This window comes from Argopecten irradians, chromosome 14, assembly GCF_041381155.1.
Source record: "Argopecten irradians isolate NY chromosome 14, Ai_NY, whole genome shotgun sequence".
NCBI classification, from domain to species: domain Eukaryota; kingdom Metazoa; phylum Mollusca; class Bivalvia; order Pectinida; family Pectinidae; genus Argopecten; species Argopecten irradians.
In genome coordinates, this window is record NC_091147.1 from 26,024,214 (window position 1) to 26,048,879 (window position 24,666).

The 24,666-nt window shown below is 33.9% G+C and overlaps 2 protein-coding genes across 2 annotated transcripts; one reads left to right on the forward strand and one right to left on the reverse strand.

Annotated features, from left to right (window-relative positions):
* Positions 1-8,896: 8,896 nt before the first annotated feature.
* On the forward strand, positions 8,897-12,886 carry LOC138307839 (titin-like). The gene is made up of 7 exons (XM_069248742.1): positions 8,897-9,066; positions 9,215-9,452; positions 9,713-9,879; positions 10,246-10,321; positions 10,613-10,785; positions 11,082-11,124; positions 11,477-12,886. The coding sequence occupies exons 1-7, from the start codon at positions 9,018-9,020 to the stop codon at positions 11,646-11,648; spliced, it is 918 nt and encodes a 305-aa protein (XP_069104843.1). The 5' UTR covers positions 8,897-9,017; the 3' UTR covers positions 11,649-12,886.
* Positions 12,887-13,897: 1,011 nt separating this feature from the next.
* LOC138307710 (centromere protein M-like) lies at positions 13,898-22,646 on the reverse strand. The gene is made up of 6 exons (XM_069248552.1): positions 22,477-22,646; positions 21,536-21,615; positions 20,696-20,794; positions 18,006-18,085; positions 17,509-17,600; positions 13,898-15,032 (listed from the first exon to the last, which is right to left on the reverse strand). The coding sequence occupies exons 1-6, from the start codon at positions 22,552-22,554 to the stop codon at positions 14,907-14,909; spliced, it is 555 nt and encodes a 184-aa protein (XP_069104653.1). The 5' UTR covers positions 22,555-22,646; the 3' UTR covers positions 13,898-14,906.
* Between the last annotated feature and the right edge of the window lie 2,020 nt (positions 22,647-24,666).

A 24,666-nucleotide genomic window follows, 5' to 3' on the forward strand; every position in this document is an offset into this window, starting at 1 on the left:
ACGACATAGCGAACCTAAATAGAGACAGGACAGGTGAGACAAACACTTATCAGGGATATCACCTGTCCACGCGATGACCTGTCAATCACAGCTCGGGAGTGGACAGGTGACAATTTTGGGGATATGATATCACATTCGGCAGGGTTTGCATAGTATGATTATAACACTCCCCCACCCCTACATCCACCCATCCCGTTCTGATTTATCATAGTTACTTCCCTTTGTTTGACTCTGTCTGCCTTAATCAAAAAATATTTTATTTGAGTCTACTTAAAGTATGTTTTTTAAGCTAACAATTAGATTTGAAACGAATTCCGAATCTTTCGTCCAGAACAATTCAGCATTGTAAATATCAATATTACCATGTTATGTTTTGATAAATTCGCGCCTCGAAAATAAACACAAGAAAAGGCATTCAGAACGAAACACGCTAAAATAAGACCACCGCTGAAATATGTAAGTTGACAGAATGATATTACGCAGGATTGATAGACATATACTTCAACAACGACCTTTCGTTGACCGGAAGTACACTAACTGACTCCTCGCTGACTTCTGACCACAGAGGAATTTATGCTGATGAAATAACGAATATTGATTGACATGTGTATAATATGCATATTGTTATATCAAAGAAAGGAAATTCCAAACAGGTTATTTCACTCGTAACCATTTCCGTCATCTATTTTATAACCTTATAACGAGCAATGTTTTACCATTAAAAGTTATAGAAACATTTGACCCCAATTGTTGCTCCCAAAGTATTTTGTTGTTGTTGTTGTTGATGTTGGTTGTTTATTTATCTACTTTTTCTGTATTTTTTCTGCATTGTTAAGTTAAATATACATTGTATGAACACGAATTTTTCAAGTAGCAAGAAAATTATACATTTCTTTTTTTCAGAATCATCTGAAATAGGTTAACAAAACAAAAAGTATTGTTACGTTTTAATACCAGCACAACGTGCATAGTCTTTACAACACAGAAAGAAAATATATAAATAAAAGAAAAGAAATTAAAAAAAAATGAAATAAAATGCGTTTGACGAAAATCTAGTGCAAATCAGTGAAAACCCATCTTTATACGGAGTTCTTATATCTGTGTATCTGTTTGTTTGCTGTTAAAGGATTTTTTTATTTGTATTTTAGTCAGTTTAAAGTTTTGTCCTGGAGCGAAATTTAACACGGATATCTGATCAGCTGTAATAATTAGATTCATCTATCTGTGCTTTATCCTCGAGGTGTTAAACAAACGCATACAATTGTACGTACACCCACGAGTAACAACGAATATTGTAAATATAAGTAACTACTTTGTTTACGCAATATTACTTTCTATTTTCCATTCTAAATTTTACAACTCGATATCCGCATAATTGGCGGACCAGGGGAGGCGTAAAGGGGGATCGGAGCCCTCCCTCCTTTTTGACGATCATATTTTGTGTGTACTTTTCTAATAATAATATATCAATACATTTGGAAAATACTGTGAAATTTTTTTATCATGCATTTTTCTTTGGGAATTACTTTAAAATGCTATTTGTTCAGTTTTCAACCTCTTGGTCTTGTGTATAGAGTATTGTTACAAATCAATTTACTCATATATCCTTTCACAATCGTGTGTTACATGTATGTTCCTAGCACGCGTGTTACATGTATGAACCTAACACGTGTGTTACATGTATATGAAACCTAGCACGCGTGTTACATGTACATGTGTGAACCTAGCCAGTGTGTTACACGTATGTTCCTAGAAAGTGCTATAAGTATGTTCCTAGCACGCGTGTAACATGTATGAACCTAATACTTGTGTTACATGTCCAGTGTATGACCTAGAACGTGTGTTACATGTACAGTGTATGACCTAGAACGTGTGTTACATGTACAGTGTATGACCTAGCACGTGTGTTACATGAACATGTTTGAACCTAGCATGTGTGTTACATGTATGTTCCTAGGACGTGTGTAACATGTATGTTCCTTGCATGTGTGTTACTTGTATGTTCCTAGCACGTGTGTTACATATACCTGTATGTCCCTGGCATGTGTGTTACCTGTAAGTTCTTGGTACATGTGTTACCTGTATGTCCCTAGCACGTGTGATACATATATGTCCCTGGCACATGTGTAACCTATATGTCCCTTGCACGTGTGTTACACTTATGTCCCTGGCGCGTATGTTACATGTATGTCTCTAGCACGTTTGTCACATGTATGTCCCTTGCACCTGTGTTACGTGTATGTTTCTAGCACGTGTGTGTCATGTATGTTCCTAGAACGTGTGTTACATGTATGACCTAGCACGTGTGTCACATGTATGTCCCTTGCACCTGTGTTACGTGTATGTTTCTAGCACGTGAGTTACATGTATGTCCCTATAACGTGTGTTATATTATGTCTCCTAGCATGTGCTACTTGTATGTTTCGAGCACGTTTGTTACTTGTACATGTATGCCCCTAGCACGTGTGTGTCATGTTTGTCTTTAGCACGTGTGTTATATTACGTGTACATTTTGTATGTCCATGTGTGCTACCTGGATGTCCCTAGTCTTAATGTATACCCTAGCATGTTTGCTACATACTAGCAGGTGCCTTAATGTGAGTTTACATTTACTTTTCAGCATACATGTACATCTCATATATATATTACACATGTACCTAATTTGCATGTGTATGTCTATGCATTTACCTGTATGTCCCCAAAATACCATGCGTTAATATCGTCGGCACTCAAGTACTCCATTTTGTAGTTTCAGTTTCCGTCATAACACAATTCTATCGACTAATTTCTTATTCATTTCTTTTATACATATCAATCGACTTTGTCACGTGATCATCTGAATCAGCTCTATTTCTTGTTGGTAAATATGACCATATTTGTAAATGGAGGTCCCCACCTTTTGTACTGTGACAGCGGTAGGCCCGTGAGTACATACGTTGGTGTGGCTGATTTATATACATGTATGCTTGACCATCCCCCACCGTCGCCTTACTAGCAATGAACTGTCAGTTGAAGACTTCATGAAGTGTTATCATTATTAATCACACTTAGATTCGGACAGGTATCGCTTGGTCAAACTAATAGTTTATCGCCTAATTTTTACCTGACATCAAGGAAAAAGCATGACCTTGAACGAAATTAATGATTAATATAATCTAGAAAAATATTTATCGTTGTTTACGTTGAAAGTAGAGGTGTGAACATTTTCCTTTGATAACTGTTTTAATTATTCATGAATATGACCAAAACAATTATCGACGTCAATCATCAATCACTTGAATGGACACACGGATTCTGGAAGTAACGTCACCGGGTTGTGACGCGTCCGTGGTCAACGGAAAAAACACATCAACTCTCCCTAGTTGTTTTGTGTGCATTTTTTCAAACATACGTTAACACTTTTTCTAAGATTGCAAGTCTTTGTACGCGTTTTTAGTTTCATCTGTGCTAAATCTATATGTATACATTTTACTTATATATATGTATATATGGTTTTCACTTTTTTTTTTTTTTTGAAATAATCATCAAAATAAGATCAACAAAAAAAAACAAAAAAAAAAAAAAAAAAAAAAAACAAAACCAACACGCATTGGTTTTTACTTAAACGAGTACTTAAGGAAAGTGAACAGTATCGTAATTGATTATATTTGCATATAATTTTGATGAAAAACAATAAAAATAATATTGTCAATAATTTCAAAAGTGCGTTATGTACGTAGACCAATATGGTGTAAGGGCCTTTTATATCGAATTAAAAAAAATGGTTCACACAAACTTCAACCTCGGAACCAGTCAAAATTTTATCCGAGGTCGATTTTCACGGAATCGAAACATTTTATTTATCCATAAGATGTTCAAATGTTGTAGAAAATGGTATATTGCTATAGATAACCTCGTGACAATTAGAATAAAACAGAAATATAACTATATCTCCATTATCAAAGTAAAGCACCATATATGGATATAACAGCACAACCTTTGCTTTTTTTCGTGACGTTTTTGACCTTCACTGACCTCTCCATTAACCTTTTCATTGACTAATGAACATGTAATAGAACTGAAGCACGTGTAACTGTTTGCAGACGGCTTTGATGGGTGATTTGATAGCCATGCGTACAATGTAAGTCTGTGTTAATTCACGGTGTCGCTTTATAGTTAAATATATACAGACATATATATATCATTATCTTCCGGCAATTCTGCATAGATTTTGTTCAGATAAAACAATACAATGGGGATTTTTTTTTTGTAATAGTGAGCAGGAAGACATTAATAAAATAAAAACATCAAACAAAATATTCTGTGTCTTTCTCTGTCTTTTTTTTTTTGTGTAAATATTTTTAAAGTACAGAAATGGGAGCAGACGAATTGGTTTTTTTCTTCTGTTACAAAATTACTTTACATAACAACCATTGAAAAGTGTGAGCTTCTAATTTTACTAAAAAAAATATTAAAAATAGTTATTTGCGTAAAAAAAAAAAACAAAAAAAAAACAGTGCTAAAAAACGTACTAAGATGTTTGAAGCGAGGTTCCCTGTTGTCGTTGTCTTTTGTCGTATGTCTACCTGAACTTTCCTTTTTATAAATAAAAAATACCCTTACAAGATCACAGGGATCTGACAATAAGTAAGAGTTTAAACACATATCTAGATCATTCCATTGTTCAAAGGTCATTTTCAGACTTTTTATGTGGCTAGATAAAAATTGGTATATACCATCACCTCTACATGCTGCATACTCAAACCACAAGCTTTTGATTCTTATAAATATACTGAAACCTCTATATGTGTGATACTAGGTCAGTTCATTACTCATATAGAAGTATCCGTATAACTTTAGTCAAAAGCCTGTGCTCATATCAAGTATTTACTACATATATATATTCCATATTATCTAGGACCCCGAAACACACGAAAATTGTATTGGAACACTAGGATAGGTTCATATTTACAGGAACGTAAACTGTAACTGTCAGCTGGTCCCTGTGATTTCTCAGATCCCACGGTGTGCAAAATAGCCAAGCCAATAAAGTTTTTAATAATCTCCTAACGGACCGAATTAGCTACATTTACTATATTAGATACTTATTAGTACGACCAATACTCTAGAGTGGACAGTGGACAGCTAGTACATCACGATAAGGTCATCAGACATTCTAACGAGGGGGACAACGACAGCGACGACAATTAAGACGAGTCGTGATATTGACATGTGACAGTCCAGTTATGACGTATCGATTAGTCCGTCGTTCGTTAGTGGCCACTTACGTTGACCTGGACATTGACTTATTATCGACAGCTAAACTTATATAACGATACGACCATTGTCTTTATGACTCTGACACTTTTTATTTGCGTTCAATGTTTTATAATAACGTGAACTTCCTTACACTCGTGAGAAACGAAATGTTTACATGTATGACTTTATGAACGCAAAATTGCGGTACAGGTCCAGAATGGATGTATATTGCAACTGTGACTTTATAACTTTATAATTCAGTTTGTAATTAAAATAATTTGAGAAATAAAAACACTTTGCTATATTGATGTGATACAGCATGTTAAAATGCGTGTGTTAATTATCCCTTTAACGTAAGAAATCCAAGACAAGTCGGGAGCGCAACTTGTTCAACCAAACACTTTCGTCTATATGACAGCATACATGTACAAAGTATTATTATTCTTGTTTTTCCTTCATAAGAAAATAATATAATAATATCTAAAATAATAATAGGATAGGAAATATGTTTTATTAATATGCTTCTTGAAAACTGATAGGTTGCGAAATTTTGTACTGGTATATCAAAATACTTTTCAAACAACCGAAAATGCAAGATGAAAGCTTTAAAAATGATGAAATGAAATGCGAGATTTATCATCAAGAAAAGTCTCAATTACTTTAAAAAAACAATATATCCCATTCCGCTGATAGCACACATACATTTATGTAATATAACTATATTGGATTAAAACTTGAGATTACACAATTTTTCATTTGAGTAAAAATACTTCACATCTCTTATTTCGATATTTCGTATTAATCATGTTAGTTAAAAGAAAAAATCTTATTCAAGGCGTTAAATAACAGAAAAAACTGCCTCTATGTATTGAAATTAAAAGCCCTGTCTCTTTCAAATCGGAGGTGCAGTGAACTAATTAAGAAACACTTACGGAATTTCCGGATTTCCAATAACCTTCATCTGAGGGTTTCGCAATAGTGTCCTCTCGCATGTGGTCGATCCAATTTGGAGTGCGATCCATTTTTAGTTAGAATAATTATGTCTCAAATAAAAAAGCACAAATTACGCGCACATAACTAATCCAACATGCTTGTAAAAATATAATTCGAAAATTCACATATTAATTTCGTATCCACTTTGCCGTTGTCTTTTTCCCGAAAAATCCAAAATAGCGTTATTATCGGAACTGGCTTCGGACGATCAATATTTTCCTACTTTCTCCACGGGATGTTCTTCACTTGTGAAACACACTAATTATCCCGGCTAGCTTCCACTCCGTCCTAACCACAAATGACGTTCGAGAGGGAAATTATATAAAAAAAAATCGCCGACGCTCTCGTGACTTAGGGTGAACAGGATAAACAGGGAGTTGTCTTTATTTTCTACCTCACAGGTGTCAGCGTTTGTGAAACAAACCCGCCGTTTAACATCACTGTACTATCTTGTCTTCATCGCCTCCAGGGGACGTAACTCCCTCTCCGCTGTAGCGCCTGTTCAGTCGGCCGTGACGAAGTGCCATTGTTTCTTGGCCCCGGGGATGGGCATAGCTGCATGTTGCGACGTGAGAGATCTAAAGGCTGAGATATGGCTCAGAGCAAGACAAATACACTAATCACTATATGGTCGTGTGACGATGAAACTACACCAGATTGACGAGAAAAGATTTATATATAACCGATTTACATAACGGACACTTTCATAATCTCTTTTCTACGACGTAGTTAGAAATAAAATGATGAAAAATTATTATACAACAAATTAAGGATGTACACCTCTGAGAAGTCAAAATTTCTTGTATTAAACTTTTTTTCTCATATAGATTTTTGGAAAAAGGAGTTCATGCAAAAGAAAATGAAAGAAAAAACATAGTCGTGTGCTCGTTTTTGAGCTTTGTCATAAAGACACCTAGTTGACAAATATTGGATTTTATGGGAATTTTGCGTTTTGACCATTAAGATAGCGATTAAAGCCATAATTTCCTAATGAGGTGTTTGACATGTATGAATGTTTGTAGAATTCATTTTCTAGTAGTCTTCTTAAAAATATACCAGTTTTGATCAATTAGATAATATATTTTCTCAGAATAACAACTTATGCTACCCCTACCCCTTAATTTTGTGCTACCAAATGCACCATTTTCAAATTGTTGCCAAATTTAACCCTTTATAAAAAAAGTTCTGGTATTAAACTTTTGTTATTATTTTGCATATCAATAGGGAAACGGTTGTTCTTTCTAAATCAGGAAGAAAAATTGGGGGTGATTTGCAACAAAAATTAGCTAAATACAGCTAAAAATGCCGGCGCAGTAATGATTTAAGTAAAAACAATTTCAATAAAAAATGGTAAAACTGTGGCTCTACTTGAAGCAAAAAAAGACACAATTTCAAAATGGCCGCCAATGGGCCATTTCTTAAAATCCCCATATAAAAAAAATCTACTAAAATAGAAATGTAATTTTTTGACAAAATTTGCATCTGGCAACTTTACAGATACTGATAATTATATTTGAAAATTACTTCTTTGGTCTTTGAAACGAGACTTCAACGGGCAGAAGCCACTTAATGCAGCCATTAATAGTAATAACGATTATACAGTTTGATATCTACAGTTGCTATTTTTTCTGACGATATTAAATACCATGGTATTTGTCATTTTCATGTTCTAAAATTTTAATCTAGATCTGGTTTAGTTTAGGGGAAAATATCTTATGTTAGGAACTATCCAAAATATGGCCCAGTGGTCGTGTCCTATTTATACAACTACCTTAGGTCTAGTAAAGATAAGTTCGTAACCATATACATGTATGATAAAGAGGGTGAAAATGAAAGAAAATCGACCAAACTTCTCGTCATTGGATTACCGTACACTAATTATTGGTAAACATTATTGTACCAATATAGAATTGGAATAGCGAGCTTTGGCTAATAAAACATAAATACAAAAATTTTAGAACTATTTTATTTTTGTTAATGGCAAAAAGAACGAAAACGCGCAAAACGTGTAGACAATATCATACAAGGGAAAATGAAAATTTGGATTTTTATATCATGTCATATACATATACTGTATTAAAGATAAACTTTTGTTACATGCTTCGAATTCTCAAGTTGGTGTTTGTCAAAATTGTGTGAAATGATCCTAGTTGATAAGTGTAGGGGGGGGGGGGGGTTTAGATCATGTATTAATATTTTCTAGTTTTTAAAATACAAAGATAGTGGTACATGTAGCTAGCGTAACACATCATTTTGTAACTGTACGCGTGTTGCCTAATCTCCAGTAGCGATTTAACTCTTATTTGTAATAAAGAAAGACCAGAAACATGTTTACAGCCTTTAATGGTATAGCACAGGGATCTGTGCTTTGAGTATTCTTTTTCCCCATTTTTATAATGTAATTCTAATGTTTTATACAAAAGTCGTGCAATGTTATACACAATACTTTTTATTCCAAATGAGTCCAGGAATAGTGCTGTTAAACTTTCTCCGAAACCTCATTGATATATACATACAGCACCGTCGGGAAATAGCCAAGCAACTGTTTGGCGATCAAAACGGCCACGCTGATTATATCCGGATTTTATACATATTCCCCGCTGCATTTTAGAATATACAATGGCTTACCCAATCAAGAGCTGTCTTTCAGTCACGTTACTTTTGACCAATCAGAAACGAGTATCGCCTATTGTTCGCTCACGTGAGTTTTCCCGGCGGTAGCTACGAAACGACGACATTTGTAGCCCAGCTGTCAGAATATTTTCTCTACAAATCATCATCGCAAAATGGAAATTTCGAACATAAAAAAGGCTCTACGTACACACAGAATGGAAAGTAAGTTTCTAACGGACATCAGCATTGAAATAATTTATCAAAGGACTTTTAGTTTGTTTGTAAATACGTTTTAAAAACATGTCCTTGTACTGAATAGCATCATAAAAATGTCGACTTCATTACAGTTGTATAAAATTTATCCTTACAGGTAGGAAGATCGACTTCACAGATATCAGTACGTTTGATATTGTCCCTACTCCACCGAAGGGACCAAAACCAGAAACAAACAAGTTGAGCAGACGAATCCGCGCTCAGAAAGTAAAAGTTTACGAGACAAAAGCTTCTCTGTGTCTGAAGGACCTCGATACAACCAACGATGTGTCGGTGAAAAACACCCTGATTGACCACCAAATAAAAGATTCTTCTAATGAATTGGTGAATGCCAAGTAAGTGCATTAGCCATTGTATTTCTCTTTATTGTTAATGAACTTGTTTGTCGAATTCTGTGAAATGTAACCTGCAAAAACTGGACAATGCAAGGTGAACCCGGTCTTAGGACATTTTTTATTTCAATGCTGTGCACGCCTTTGCCATATATTCAGACATATTGACAAATAATATATAAATAAAGTATATATTTCAATAAATAGATATACTCTTGATTATAAGGAGTGTTTTAAATAAAGTAATATCTTTATTAATCCAGCCCCATCAGGTATCCAGCCCCTGGGCCCAGGGAACAGTTGACTCCAAGTCCATTCCCCATCAATAAGAACAAATTGGCCCCTGTAGTCAACCCAAAGAGGAATGCTGTACCAAAACCTAAACAGACATGTCCTGTCAAGCCTACACACAAATCACTGTATGATTCTGGTAAGGCATCAATTTCAATTTGTTCAGGAAATATTTTTTTTTTTAATTTTCTTAAATTTTTATCACTATTAATCTAGTAACTCTCTACTTCTCAGATTACCTTCTTAAATTCTACATTAAATTTTATTTTTACTGTGTCTTTCCTTCTGTATCATGTCGTTGTTTCTTGCATGATTGTATGCTTTTATTTTTTTAGATTTCCTCATATTTTTGCACACAACTTTTGTAGTTCTCTTCGTGTACTTTGTATGAATTTCACTTCTTAGACATTGCGTTGTTTTGTTTTTTTACTAATTCTTCTCTCTTGCTATGTATTTTGTTGTTTTTCCTTGCCTGCTTTATTCTGTTTTTCTTTGGTTTTTAAAGACATGCCAACTGTTACTGAACTTCCAGCTAGAACATACAAGCCCCAGTCTCTGCCTGAGCCAATTTACAATCCAAAGTATGTCAAGCTCTCAAAACTAAAGTAAAATAATTCTTTCTGCAATTACACAAATTATCAAAATGAAAAATAACTGAAATCAGCAGGTATCTGAACATTGATATTGCATTGTTAAGAGACCTTAATTGTTATTCTAATAATAATATCATCTGAAAACTGATATTGCATTTTTAAAGATAACATGAATGTTCCATCTTTGTTTTGATAGACAGAAACACAGGGACTTGACTCCTTGTGGACAGATATCATTCAACTTTGTAAACATAAAGATAATTTTGGTCCTATTTTCAGTCCTATAAGGTACCCATCCCCTGGACCCAGAGAGAACTTGGCTCCAAGTCCTTTCCCTGTTAACAAAAACAAACTGGCTCCAGTGGTGAACCCTAAGAGAAATGCTGTGCCCAAAACAGCCCGTGTGGGGCCACGCCCAGTCAAGGCTGTTCATATGCCTGTCTACAGCGACAGTAAGTTTTTCATTCATTAATGATAATTAACTTGCCACATTAACTTGCCACATTTCGTTAACCAATGGCCAAATCAAACTATGTTTATTAATTAAAGTAGTTTTCGGCTTAATATTGGAGTCCAGACAGAAATTTGGATGTAACTCTATGAATTTCAAAATATTTTCATGTAATGAAAGTGTCAGTCTATCTCTATAATATTTATTATGAAGATTTGAATTATCCTAAATATAATATGAAATATCATCCCATAATAAGAGCAATACTCACTAAATGTTTTTGGTTTATTTTTTCAGACTCCGACTCCAGCTGTATACTTACACAGCTTTTCTCTGACAGGTACATGTCTTTTAAAATTACACGTGTTTTATCAAAAGAAACATTTGAAAAAAAAATACAGAAACTTATACATACATAGAGCTTAACATTTACTTCAGGTATAATATATGCATCATGCTAAATTTGTCTCTTTTGAAGCATTGCCTTGTAGGCCAAAATGTCACAAATTTTCTTGAAATTCAATGACTTTTTTTTATATATATGTGAAGTAACTCTCTATAGGTCATGTAATTATTTCTTAATGCATAGAAATGCTAATATATACATAAGCCATATTTTATAATTTCCATAAAATCAGTAAACGTTTAAAACTTTGTTTTCATGGTGTCATTTTCCACCTTTTTTTTTACAGAGAAGACTACAGACCAACCAGTGCCATTCCAGTGATGGAGAACAGTCACCCGATCAGATATTCTGTCCCAGGACCCAGGGAACAACTTCTGCCCAGCCCTTTCCCAGTTAACAAGGCTTGCCTGCCTCCACTGATCAAACATGGAAGAGTTATTGCCCCTATGTGTGGATAGAGACAGAAAAATGTAGGCTTCATAGAGAGAAAAATGTAGGCTTCATAGACTGTCACCGAAATTTTCACAATTTACAGATCATGCAATATCTAATTGAATTTTAATTTTCACTGAATTTTTAAAATTTTAGTCCAGATTTCTTTACATATATACATTTACAAGATTGTGCTACAGCTTATTTACATTTATAAGATATCCATTTATTTATTTATTTATGGCAATCAGCATATATTAACATTTAATTAAGTGAATATTCATGAAAAGTGCTTGTCAGTTTCACAATTATTGATCAGTTTTATTTTAAGAGCATGGATGTTGCTATTGCATTTGATTTTTAAGAGTATGAATGTTGATATTGAATATGATTTTAAGAGTATGAATGTTGATATTGAATATGATTTTTAAGAGTATGAATGATGATATTGAATATGATTTTTATGAGTATGAATGATGATATTGAATATGATTTTTATGAGTATTAATGATAATTTGGATTATGATTATTCTTTATTTTATTGTTTTTGTTGATGAATGTTACATTAAATATGATTTTCTTTATCCAGACCGAGTTGTTTAATTTTGTTTGCATACCGTTATGTGATAGAATTTGAGATACTGTATCAACGGTTAATTAATATTGATATGATAGTGCAAATTTGATTCACAAATTGAGAAAAGGTTGAATCATATGTACCTTTATAGCCAGATTGTAAAAATTTCAAACCACCATTATTTTAATATTCTGTTAGTTAAAATTACAAGAAGTTTGATCTTTGTAAATAACCTGCTATACAGTATTTCAAATGAAAATGTCACATACTATGACTAAGTTGTGATTAACTCAGGTTTTTCTTTCTGTTACTAGTATTTTGGTTTGACAATTTACTGCAAAATGGTAAATAATGATTGAAATCCTATAGATACATCTGAAAGTTATACAAAGAATCGCTGAAGATTTATAGAAGATCTTATCTAAATCTGCAGACCAAAACAATTGCAGTTTCATCAAGTTTGTTGTGAATGTTGTAGATAATTTTCCTCTGAAGACACCTTTAGACTCTTCCAAATCAAAGAATAGAACTGTTCATTATCAAATTTCCATGAGTTAAATGCCATACAATAAGCTTTTGGTCGGCCAGTTATCGATTATAATCTAAAATTGATTGACTAAGGTAGCAGAGTATAGTAGATTTGAAAAATTCAGCAAAATAAAGAGCAGGCTTTAACCATTTACACACAGCTTTTAACCTTAAATAACAATATATAAAAGTATACATTTTTTGTATATATTTTCAATCCACACAACATTTCATTTTTGGACATGTGTGATTTTTGTTGTTTTGTAAGCCTGTAAAAATATGATACCCAAATTTATTTTTTGAAAAAATTGTAAAAATTAGGAGTTTTAACCCAAAATTTCGCCCCCTCCAGAAGAATTTTTTTTCTTAAACACAGCTTAAAACTTAACATAACTGCCGTGATAGCGGAAATGAGCCTATTTCGACATAGGTATTACATTAAACTTTTGAGCAATCTTACCTCGTACCGCAGCTATCAATTTTTGCTTCTGTAGTATTGAGTTTTTTCATCTTATACCACATTCGGATACCCTCTAAACCATTAATCTTGGAACACATTTTGTTGAATTTCTTTATGTAAATGTGAAGCCTGCATAAAAGTCTCTAGATTGAATTCACCAATTTTAGCACATAAACATTCTTAAAAAAATTATGCATATAAAACAGGGGCTTTCTGCTTAATAAAAATCTCACCTATGGCCATTCAGTCTAACTGGTAACTGCTACCCAATAAAATTTAGCAATGATCCATTGTGAAGTTACCAGATCTACTTTTCAATTTATTCGTCTGATAGTTCAAAATGGAGATGCTCGAATACCTATGATCATGACACAGGAATTCATAGTTTTGGCCATTCTTTAGGCTTATAAACCTTAGGAAGGTAATCCAATATTTTAGTAAAGTTTGACATGACCAAAGCTCTTTGCAGGTGGTTTTATCATCGATGGTAGCAATGAGAGAGCGACTTAAGTAAAGACTGTCAACAGTTCTTATACATTCTGAATCTTTATTTCCGAATCCAATTTTAATTGAATTGGAAATCAATCAAGTTGATGCTATTCAATTATATTGATAACTAATGTACAATTCTCATCCAATTTTCATTTTCTTTTTTATTTCTTTGACCCATCACTACAATAAGTATTAATTTGATATTTGGTCTATGTCTGTGCCCTAAGATTATACTATTAGTTAGTAATATAAATGTAGTTAGGATGTCAAAACAATTAAAAAAAAATATATCTATTGCAAAGTGTTATAAAATTTTATTTAATGCGATTTTAAATGATATTGCACAAAGTTTAAACAATGAAAAATACTCACTCATGCATCAATATAATGCACTAGAAGTTTATAAATACAACTGTACAAGGGAAATAACTCTGTCGTTCATGCTAACTGATGTTGGCGCAGCGCACATACAGGGTGTCCCATAAATCAGGCTACACTTTCAAAACGTTATTACTTTTGACATAAATGAGCGACAAAACAGATATTTTGAAATATATGAAATATAATATATGAAAACATGCAATCAAATGTTTTATTGTATGCATAATTTAATTAATAATTTGGTTATGCTGAAAACCACTGACGTCATTAATGACATCATCACTTTTAAGATATTGCCACGTCAAAAGGACATAATACACGCACTGTGAAATGTTTTATACTTTGTAAAACAGTGTTTTTGGTCATGTAATGCCCCAGTTCTCAACAACTCAAATCTTTTCTGTGTGCGTATTACTAGAAGAATAGAAAGTAATCACCAACACAAGAAAATATTGTCCAATGCATTAATTAGGCATTATGAAATAAGAACAAATCTCCAATGCTGCTGATCAAAGAATGCTCAAATGTCAAGGATAATGCGTTTTTACCACATTTTTCAAAAATGTGTCTTTTGTGATAATCGTTGCTATGAAAGATTACTTAAATCTGTTTGTTAAGCTGTTTGTTAATCCAAATATGAATTGTATGATTACAGACTTTTTGGAGATGAAATCCTCTTGCTTTACATGCTGTATTAAACAAAATATTGAACTTTGAAAGTGTAACATAATTTATGGGACACCCTGTACATGTGTACCATGTAGGTATAAAAACAGTCATCAATGACCCACATTATAGTTCAGTCTGTCGACAGTACCGCCTCAAGATAATATCCATTCTAAATCTTCACAAGAGATTGTAGGCAACTTTTGTAGACTCTATCAACATTGGCGAGATGTTTTTCTTGAATCCTGCTGCAATCTCTGTCATGGTTAGAATCTGACGAGCTAATGTCATGCTCTCTGCATCTGTCTAAAAACAGTAAAAGAAACTTTTGAAAGATATCTATTTTGTTATAAAACAATTTGAATACATTTAGGGGTTTATCAAAACCAAAGTTTAAAGCCTATAATGCCTCCAAAAACATTGAACAGAAGCCACAAGTATCGCCACACACACATTTTATCTAACTTTACCAATATTACAATAACTGACTAAGGTGTTACTCTCAGAACACCAATCTAATCAAAATCCTTATACTCACTTCGAAACTAGAGGATCTGACAACATCCAATTAGTGAGTCTTGTTCTAATTATGGCCTTTTAAATGGCCAATCAAATTACTAAATTTTGTGGGTAAAAATACATTTTAAGGGTACAAAATGGTTCACAGAGTTTGAAGAATCCATTTTAAGTGTAGTCATTTCAACAATTGAGAACAACAAAGCTTCATGCATTTAAGGTGACATAGTAATTATCAGCTAACATTACATCTTGGCATACTACAGAGTTATCTCCCTTGGTTGCAGGAAGGTATCCACTGTGGCGGCATTATTTTGTGAGTGAAATTCATGTCAATTTCTCAAAAAAATTATGACTTTACGCTTCTCAAAACATGATGTCATACTTAATACCAACCAGAAAGGGCAGGTAACTCTGTAATATGCATATACAGAACAAGAGGCCCATGGGCCTTAACGGTCACCTGAGTTAGAATATATAATGAAACAAGTAATGAAACAAATTAAAGACATACCTGGTATAAACACTATATGCTGGGCCTTGAAGTTGGTCAGTGATTTATAAATTTGACTTTTAAGACTATGAAGAGTATTTGCTTCCATCAAACCTGTGAACTTAGAGGTATTTTTTGAAATTTTAATCATTTTGACCCTGCTTGGTCCTGCCCCTGTGGTCCCCCAGGGGGTCATCGATGACGGATATGGATGTTAAAATGCTATATCTTAGGCTTATAATTCTAATCAAGTTTGACTAATTTCCTACGAAAATTGGGCAAATAATGTTCACAAATATGTTTTTCCTATATAAACTAAAGTAAACTTGACCCCTCCCCAGGGGGTAACGTAAGACCCCCAGGTCATATAATTCACAATTTTTATAAAACACCTTAAGACCTTTCCATCTATAATCATTTGATTCTACTATATCCAGAATTTTAGAAGATTTTTGAAGTTTTAGCCTATTTGATCCTTTTTTTGCCCCGCCCCTCTGCCCCCAGGGGGTCGGCCAGGACCAATGTGGATATGATATTAAAATGCTATCTCAGGCTTATAATTCTAACCAAGTTTGACTCATTTCCTATGAAAATTGAGCAAAAAATGCTCATTAATGTGTTTTTCCTATATAAACAATAGTAAACTTGACCCCCTCCCCAAGGGGAAACAGGACACCCCAGGGTCATATATTCATAACAACTTTAAGACCTTTTCACTATAAAGTGTTTTTGATTATAAACAAAGTTTTAGCCTATTTGACCTTTTTTGGCCCGCCCCTCAGCCCCAGGGGTCGGCCTGGACCTATAAAATGTCAGGCCTAACCAAGTTTGACTCGGGGAAACGTAAACTGACCCCTCCCCAGGGTGAGACCCCAGGGTCATTTAATTCACAATTTTTGTAAAGGACCTTAAGACCTTTCTATTTATGAAAAGTATTTGATTCTACCATTTCCAGAATTTCAGAAGAAGATTTTTGAAGTTTTAGCCTATTTGACCCCTTTTGACCCCGCCCCTAAGGCCCCTGGGGGTCAGTCATAGAAACTTTGTTAATAGGATTTAATGGCCATCTCATACTGATAATTCTGACAACATTTGACTCATTTCCTATTACAAATGACCAAATAATGCGCATAAATGTGTTTTCCCTATATAAACTATAGTAAACTTAACCCCCTCCCCAGGGGGAAACTAGAGACCCCAGGGTCATATAATTCACAATTTTTGTAAAGGACCTTAAGACCTTTCTATCTATGAAGAGTATTTGATTCTACCACATCTGTGAGTAGAGAAGAAGATTTTTGAAATTTTACTCAATTTTACACCTTTTGGCCCCTCCCACAGCCCCCTGGGGGGTGGGGACCATATAATTCACAATTTTGATTGGCCTTATGCCTTAGAAGGTTTGTGCAAAATTTCATTGAAATTGCTTCAGAGGTTTTGGAGAAGAAGGCGAAAATGTAAATTGTTTACGGACATACGACGGATGACGCACGACGACGAGACGCACGACGACGGACAAAAGGCGATTAGAATAGGTTACTTGAGACTTCGTCTCAGGTGACCTAAAAACCAGTTGACACACATTTGAACTGAAGTAAAGGTTATTTAAACATGACTCCTGATGAAATGTTGTCAGATCATCTATGTTAAGATATGTGTTTTAACTCATTCACCCCTGAAATTGTATAATGGACTGGTCAAGTCTTTGATTTAGAAGAGTCTAAATATGTATTTAGGGGTGAATGAGTTCATCAGGATATTTGGAACACACACCTCCAATCCGCCGTACAGAATGGTGACTCCCCATCTATCTGCCAGACTGTTCAGTATCTCTAGAGGTACACAGCGGGAAACATGCTTCTTCACTGCAAAATGAAAATAGTTTAATTCAAATTAAAATTATTTTTTTTGATGGATTCTGAACATCTGTAAAAAACTATCATAAATATGCAAAAGACATCTACGTAAAATCATCAATTGATAAAAGTAAACAACCATGCAGATTAGTGTCGTTTCTGATGTATGGTGAAATTATTGAAGTTTTAGATAGATCAATCTGAGTTATGATAAATACTCATTTGCCTAATCAAATAAATGTATATATCATATCCACTGAGTTTGTGTATAGAAATGGTCTCAAAATAGTGTAGACAAATTTACAATACGATGAATACAGAGGGGTGTCTCATTTGATTTCAGAATCTCTCTATTTCAAAATTTGAATTATAAATGTTGATGCTAAAAGCTGTGTTATTATTGTATACAACTACCTTTAAGCGCCACAAAACAAGCTCTTCCCAGAAAGTATCGGCCATCTATGTATCTTAATGATTTTTCAACATTGCTGAAACTGAAATAACACCATACATACAATGTGAAACCCATTAAATTCAGAGGTAATTATTAATGACAAATTATCTGGATATTATAGCTAAAATCAAACTTATATATCCTGCACTTCAAAAACTTTAAACAGTTGTTGTCTGTATAAATAGTCCTATGTGTAAACTACATGTATAGTACATGTCACCAAGTATGAATCTGAGATAAAAAATGATGAGATTTAAATACTCATGCTTATATACTACAAAATTGGATATGTTTTTGAATATTTGTTCATGGAATTCTTATTGATAATTAAAGTAATCTTACAACCTATTGACTTCTGACTAGTAATCAATAATTATTGCTTGGGTTAGGCCCACTACCTTTCCGAAACAGATTTTAATTTTTCTAAATAAGAATGTAAATCAATTATAACTTTGTACAGTTGCAAAAGTTATAAGTTTACCACTTAACACCTTCTATAAAATTAATCAAAATAAATTATCATCTTAATTAATCTAATTAAGATGAGAATGTAAAACAAGATTGATAACTTTATAGAGTTACAAAAGTTATCAGTTTACCGTTGATACTAGTACTTATCAACAACTTCTATACAATTTAATCAATATAAATTATAATGTAAATTAATCTAATTTTCAAAACGAGGGTCTTAATATGTAATATGTTTCCAGCTGTCATCCTAATTATGGTATGTCATTAGTTGATTATCTCTACTCCAGATGACAAATCAGAGAAATAAATAGTCACTGTCTATTTTGGTATTCTATTTTGGTCACTGGTATATTTTGAATGGACTTTCGGATAAAAAAAGTGGATTTTTTTTTTAAAAAGCTTAGACGAAGTCTCAAGTGACCTATTCTGATCGCCTTTTGTCCGTCGTCGTGCGTCGTCCGTCGTCCGTCGTCCGTCGTGCGTCGTATGTCCGTAAACAATTTACATTTTCGACTTCTTCTCCAAAACTGCTGAAGCAATTTCAATGAAATTTTGCACAAACCTTCTAAGGCATAAGGCCAATCAAATTTGTGAATTATATGGTCCCCACCCCCCAGGGGGCTGTGGGAGGGGCCAAAAAGAGGTAAAATTGAGTAAAATTTCAAAAATCTTCTTCTCTACTCACAGATGTGGTAGGATCAAATACTCTTCATAGATAGAAAGGTCTTAAGGTCCTTTACAAAACCTGTGAATTATATGACCCTGGGGTCTCTAGTTTCCCCCTGGGGAGGGGGTTAAGTTTACTATACTTTATATTGAGAAAACACATTTTTGCGCATTATTTGGTCATTTGTAATAGGAAATGAGTCAAATGTTGTCAGACTTATCAGTATGAGATGGCCATTTAATCCTATTAACAAATTTTCTATGACTGACCCCCAGGGGCCTTAGGGGCGGGGTCAAAAGGGGTCAAATAGGCTAAAACTTCATAAATCTTCTTCTGAAATTCTGGAAATGGTAGAATCAAATACTTTTCATAAATAGAAAGGTCTTAAGGTCCTTTACAAAAATTGTGAATTATATGACCCTGGGATCTCCTGTTTCCCCTTGGGGAGGGGGTCAAGTTTACTGTAGTTTATATAGGAAAAAACACATTAATGAGCGTTTTTTTGCTGAATTTTCATAGGAAATGAGTCAAACTTGGTTAGAATTATTAGCCTGAGATAGCATTTTAATATCATATCCACATTGGTTCTGGCCGACCCCCTGGGGGTAGAGGGGCGGGGCTAAAAAGGGTCAAATAGGCTAAAACTTCAAAAATCTTCTAAAATTCTGGATATAGTAGAATCAAATAATTATAGATGGAAAGGTCTTCAGGTGTTTTATAAAAACTGTGAATTATATGACCTTGGGGTCTTACGTTACCCCCTGGGGAGGGGTCAAGTTTTCTTTAGTTTATATAGGAAAAACATATTTGTGAACATTATTTGCCCTGCAATTTTCGTAGGAAATTAGTCAAACTTGATTAGAATTATTAGCCTAAGATATAGCATTTTAACATCCATATCTGTCCTCGATGACCCCCTGGGGGACCAGAGGGGCAGGACCAAACAGGGTCAAATTGATTAAAATTTCAAAAAATACCTCTAAGTTCACAGGTTTGATGGAAGCAAATACTCTTCATAGTCTAAAAAGGTCAAATTTATAAATCACTGACCAACTTCAAGGCCCAGCAATAGAGCATATAGTGTTTTTATGTCTTTCATTTGTTTTATTATTTGTTTCATTATATATTCTAACTCAGGTGACCGTTAAGGCCCATGGGCCTCTTGTTTTTAAAAAGCTTAAAATGGATAAGCCACTTATTTGTCATGTGAGGATGGCATACATTCTATTTACAATATTAGGGGACCCTATTTAATCTGAGAACACCCCATTTATGGAACAGCTGCGCAGGAACACCCAGCGCAAACCATGTTATATACATTATACATGCATGTTGTACCATATTCGGCCCAATGAGCCTTTTTCAAAAACCAGCCATAAGACCAAAACTATCAAAACTGTATATGTTTGAAATAATTTTGTGTTTTTAAACACCTTTTTATCTTTTTTTTTTCAATTTATTTTAACCCACTTGGTACTTATTGGGTTAAATACGGTACAGATAATGTTTTACCTTTCCTTATTGGTGAGGTCGATGATAAAACAAACAAAATCAATACGTGGCCGAGATGTATCCTTCAAAGATGGTAGAGGTAGACTAACAGTTGTACGACTGGAATGAAAAAAAACTGCTCAGGTTCAATGTTTTATAACCTTAGATCCATGTAATTTCAAAGCTTATTTATATCACTATGTAGTAGCTAGCTAGCCATGGACAAATTATCAGATTACTTAATTAATCTTTACTCCGGTATACTTGTGCCTGCTAGTAATTACTTTTTAACTATACGTGTGGGTCCACACTACTTCTCAGAGCTTCCAGTAGACCCTTGAGAGCATGTTTTTGGCTCTCAAAAATCATATTATATATTGACTCTTGAATTTGAAGCACATGCCCTTTTGTCATTTTTTCTGACTCTTCAGATTTCTGAGAAATAGTTATTTGACTTCTGAAACTGTCAAAATTCAAGAGTCAATTGGATGCCCTGCTTCTAATGTTAGATGTATAACACAATGTGACACTTTTGAAACATTACATTGTGTCTAACTCCTGCAAAATAATTTACGTCCAATAAAACCAGACTGACCAGTGACCTCTCATGTACATTAATGATTTTACGGAGTAGGTCCACGTGGCCACAGTCATCAGGACTATATTTGTTTCAATGTACATGTACTTTTACTTGACGTGACATTTTTGAAAAAATACATCGTGTCTAACTTAGCAAAATAATTTACGTCCAATAAAACCAGACTGACCAGTGACCTCTCATGCACATTAATGATTTTACGGAGTAGGTCCACGTGGCCACTGTCATCAGGACTATATTTGTTTCAATGTACATGTACTTACACTTGGTAGGAAACATCTGTATCTATTCCAACAATACTCTTCGCTAGATCATGTTTTCCTACACCTTCAGATCCAACCAACTGAAATCATCAAAACCGCAATAAATTAAGAAATCTGGACCTAATCATAACCTCTATTTCCCCTATTGGGCAACTAGCGATTTATAGGATTTACCTCTATTTCCCCTATTGGGCCCCGCCCATCCTGCCCCCGGGGGGGGGGGGGGGGGGGGTCAGAGCCAAAATTTATACAAGTTCTGTTCCCCTTCCCTCGTGGATGTTTGTGGCCAAATTTGGTTACAATTCATGCAGAACTCTAGGACAACTGGACAAGTAGCGATTTAAAGAAAATGTTGACGGACGGACACCGGACAACAGACAATGGACGCCGCGCCATGACATAAGCTCAACGGCCCTTCGGGCCAGGTGAGCTAATAACCATCTTACTTTCTGAAACAGGCCGTCATTTCATGACATATTTTTTAATGAAAATTTATGACATTTCTTCTAAATCTTCCGTCCTTAAAACAAGGATTAGACAATGTGAAATTTATCAAGCTTTACATTGGTGTTTCTTATTTTTTTATTCTCGGTTCATAGGCGTTTCGCGTGGTGTTTAGTAGTTTAAAGATCTAGAGAGAGTGACAAATCCTTCTCATTTAAAATCCTTGATGACCTCTCTTTACATGGGAAGGGAGATAACTCTTAGTGACTTCAGGATATCTTCATCTTTCCCTCAGTCAGTGAATCACTATTCGCAAAACAATTTACATGCACAATCGTATAAGCTGAAAAGGAACCACTGGCATATGGTCATTAAAGCATACGTCACAAAATTGCACGCAAGCGCATCGCTTCATGACATCACGATCACCAGAATAAACTGGAAAATTTCATTAGATTTGACATGAACAATGACAAATCAGTAGACTTTTTGCTTACCAAAATCGTTGCAGTATGAAGTAAAGGCAGTTTGTCGAAAGGTTTGAGTATAAGAGATTCACTATCAACTGTCGTCATTGTAAATTATTCGTTTTTGATGGCTGCAAAGTGTGTTGGTAAGTTTTCATCTTCGAACTTGGCGGCAGGAAGTATAACCGGAAGTTACTCTGTCCTACTAAATACAGACCGAGATACGGATACATTTTGTGTGCCAACAACCTACCGGTGGTGAGGCTATCAAATTTCGATTGGCGAAGGTTTTTTTAGCATATTTAAATGTACTAAAATGTGACTATTTGAAACAGTAAAATTCAACAACTAACTTTGATAAAATTTAATAACTTCATAAGCTAACCAGAAATGCAAACTTTATCACACTTACGTATATACATTAACGATACGTAATCTAACGTTATAACGTTAGATGTCCAAATCAGATATACAATTTATATAAGAACGAACACCATTTATTGGTCGTATGTGGGAAACTTTCGGGAGCTTTTGTGAGGTAGAATTCTTTTGTTTTCTGTTCAAGAAGAATATAATGTATCATAATGTCTTTTTTACCCTAGCTTTTCAATTTTCATCTGCTCTCATATTTTTCTTATTTTTTTTTTCTGTGTGTACATGTATGTATGATCGGCATCCGTCCCACTATGTCACAGCCTCATATACTGGATCGTTAAACACGTACAAACTTAAACTAAATCAATAGCGATCTTATGTCGATTTGAAATATGCTTAGGAATTCATTTCATGAAATGTAACATGATTGATTGATTTCTACGAGGAGTAATATTTCAAAGCAAGAAAGCATTGTGGCATACATGTATGTTGAATGGAATTTGTAAATATCATTTTGACGACGCGTCCCATGGTGAAAATTATTCCTGATATAAGATTTTGGTTCTCTAACACTTACAACTCAGCACTCTATGAAATGAAGGTCGCCCAACCATTTCTGACATCAGAAGTTTTGCTGCACTAAAACACATCTCACAAAGCAATAAACCTGATATTTGGGTCTGCAGGCCTACTGAATGGAACCTACACTTACAATGTACTAGCTGTAACTGATATTTTTGTGTTTGTTTTTGGAATTGATGGCCACTGGATAAAAGTTAGATTTCAATTATTTTTAACGACAAATGAACTACAATTGTATAAACTGCTTAAGATATATATCAGAATTAAACAAAATTTCTTTTATATAATTAAGTTGAGTTATTTCCCCTGTACAACATATAAAGAGGGCGAATCAAAACTTATTTCAACAAATCAACAGAAGCAAAGACAATGAAATTTATGTCTCTCCTAGTCTCCCAGCGAACCACAGACCGTCATATATGGCCTGCAAATAACCAAATTCGTATTTATAATCAAGACAAGGCAAAATCCATTTTCAAATGCGTTGTTTGACAGGGATAGTTTTCCTGCTTCTTTTTGTCAAAATGTATTTTTTTTCGTTCAGAAGACCAGTCTTGCAATATTTCCCTTGACCTTAAGGATTTGATAAAACCTAGTGCATATCTGTTCTTCAATTACAATGGACTCAATTGTTAAAGGATATTAAGGGCAAAACATGATGTAAAACACAATTTAAAGCATATCTATAATTTATTGTTCTGGTTACTATTCGTAGCCTTCTGTAGTTGGGAAATAAGAATTATGTGTAATAACAAGAACGAATAAATTTGACAAAGCACAATTGTAAAATGTACGTTTATATTGTGTCCATGGCTTGAAAGAAAACAAAACGGTGAAAAAATTCTAAGTTATCTAAACCTTTATTAACAAGGAAAAGAACATGTATATCTGCTAATCAAATGTATCACAGCGTTTTTTGGTTTTGTATATATATATAAATCATTCTAAACTTAAAATATAATAAAATGCCGACTTTACAAAGGGGGATACCCCGAACTGGGCAATGACTAATTATAACGTACATTGTACTTATAAATTAAAAGTACTAGAAATGTACATGGACTAATACAACTGAAGGCGGTATATAAATGATACAGATTTAGATATACATTATATATATGATACGAAAAAAGAAACAAAAGGCAAGAAAAAATGTATTAAGATATTGTTATAACAAACAATAATAAAAATTATTTCACATTCAATGTAACGACTCTTTTAGATACACGTATTTTCACAGAACTCGTTATGTTAAAAGTTTTC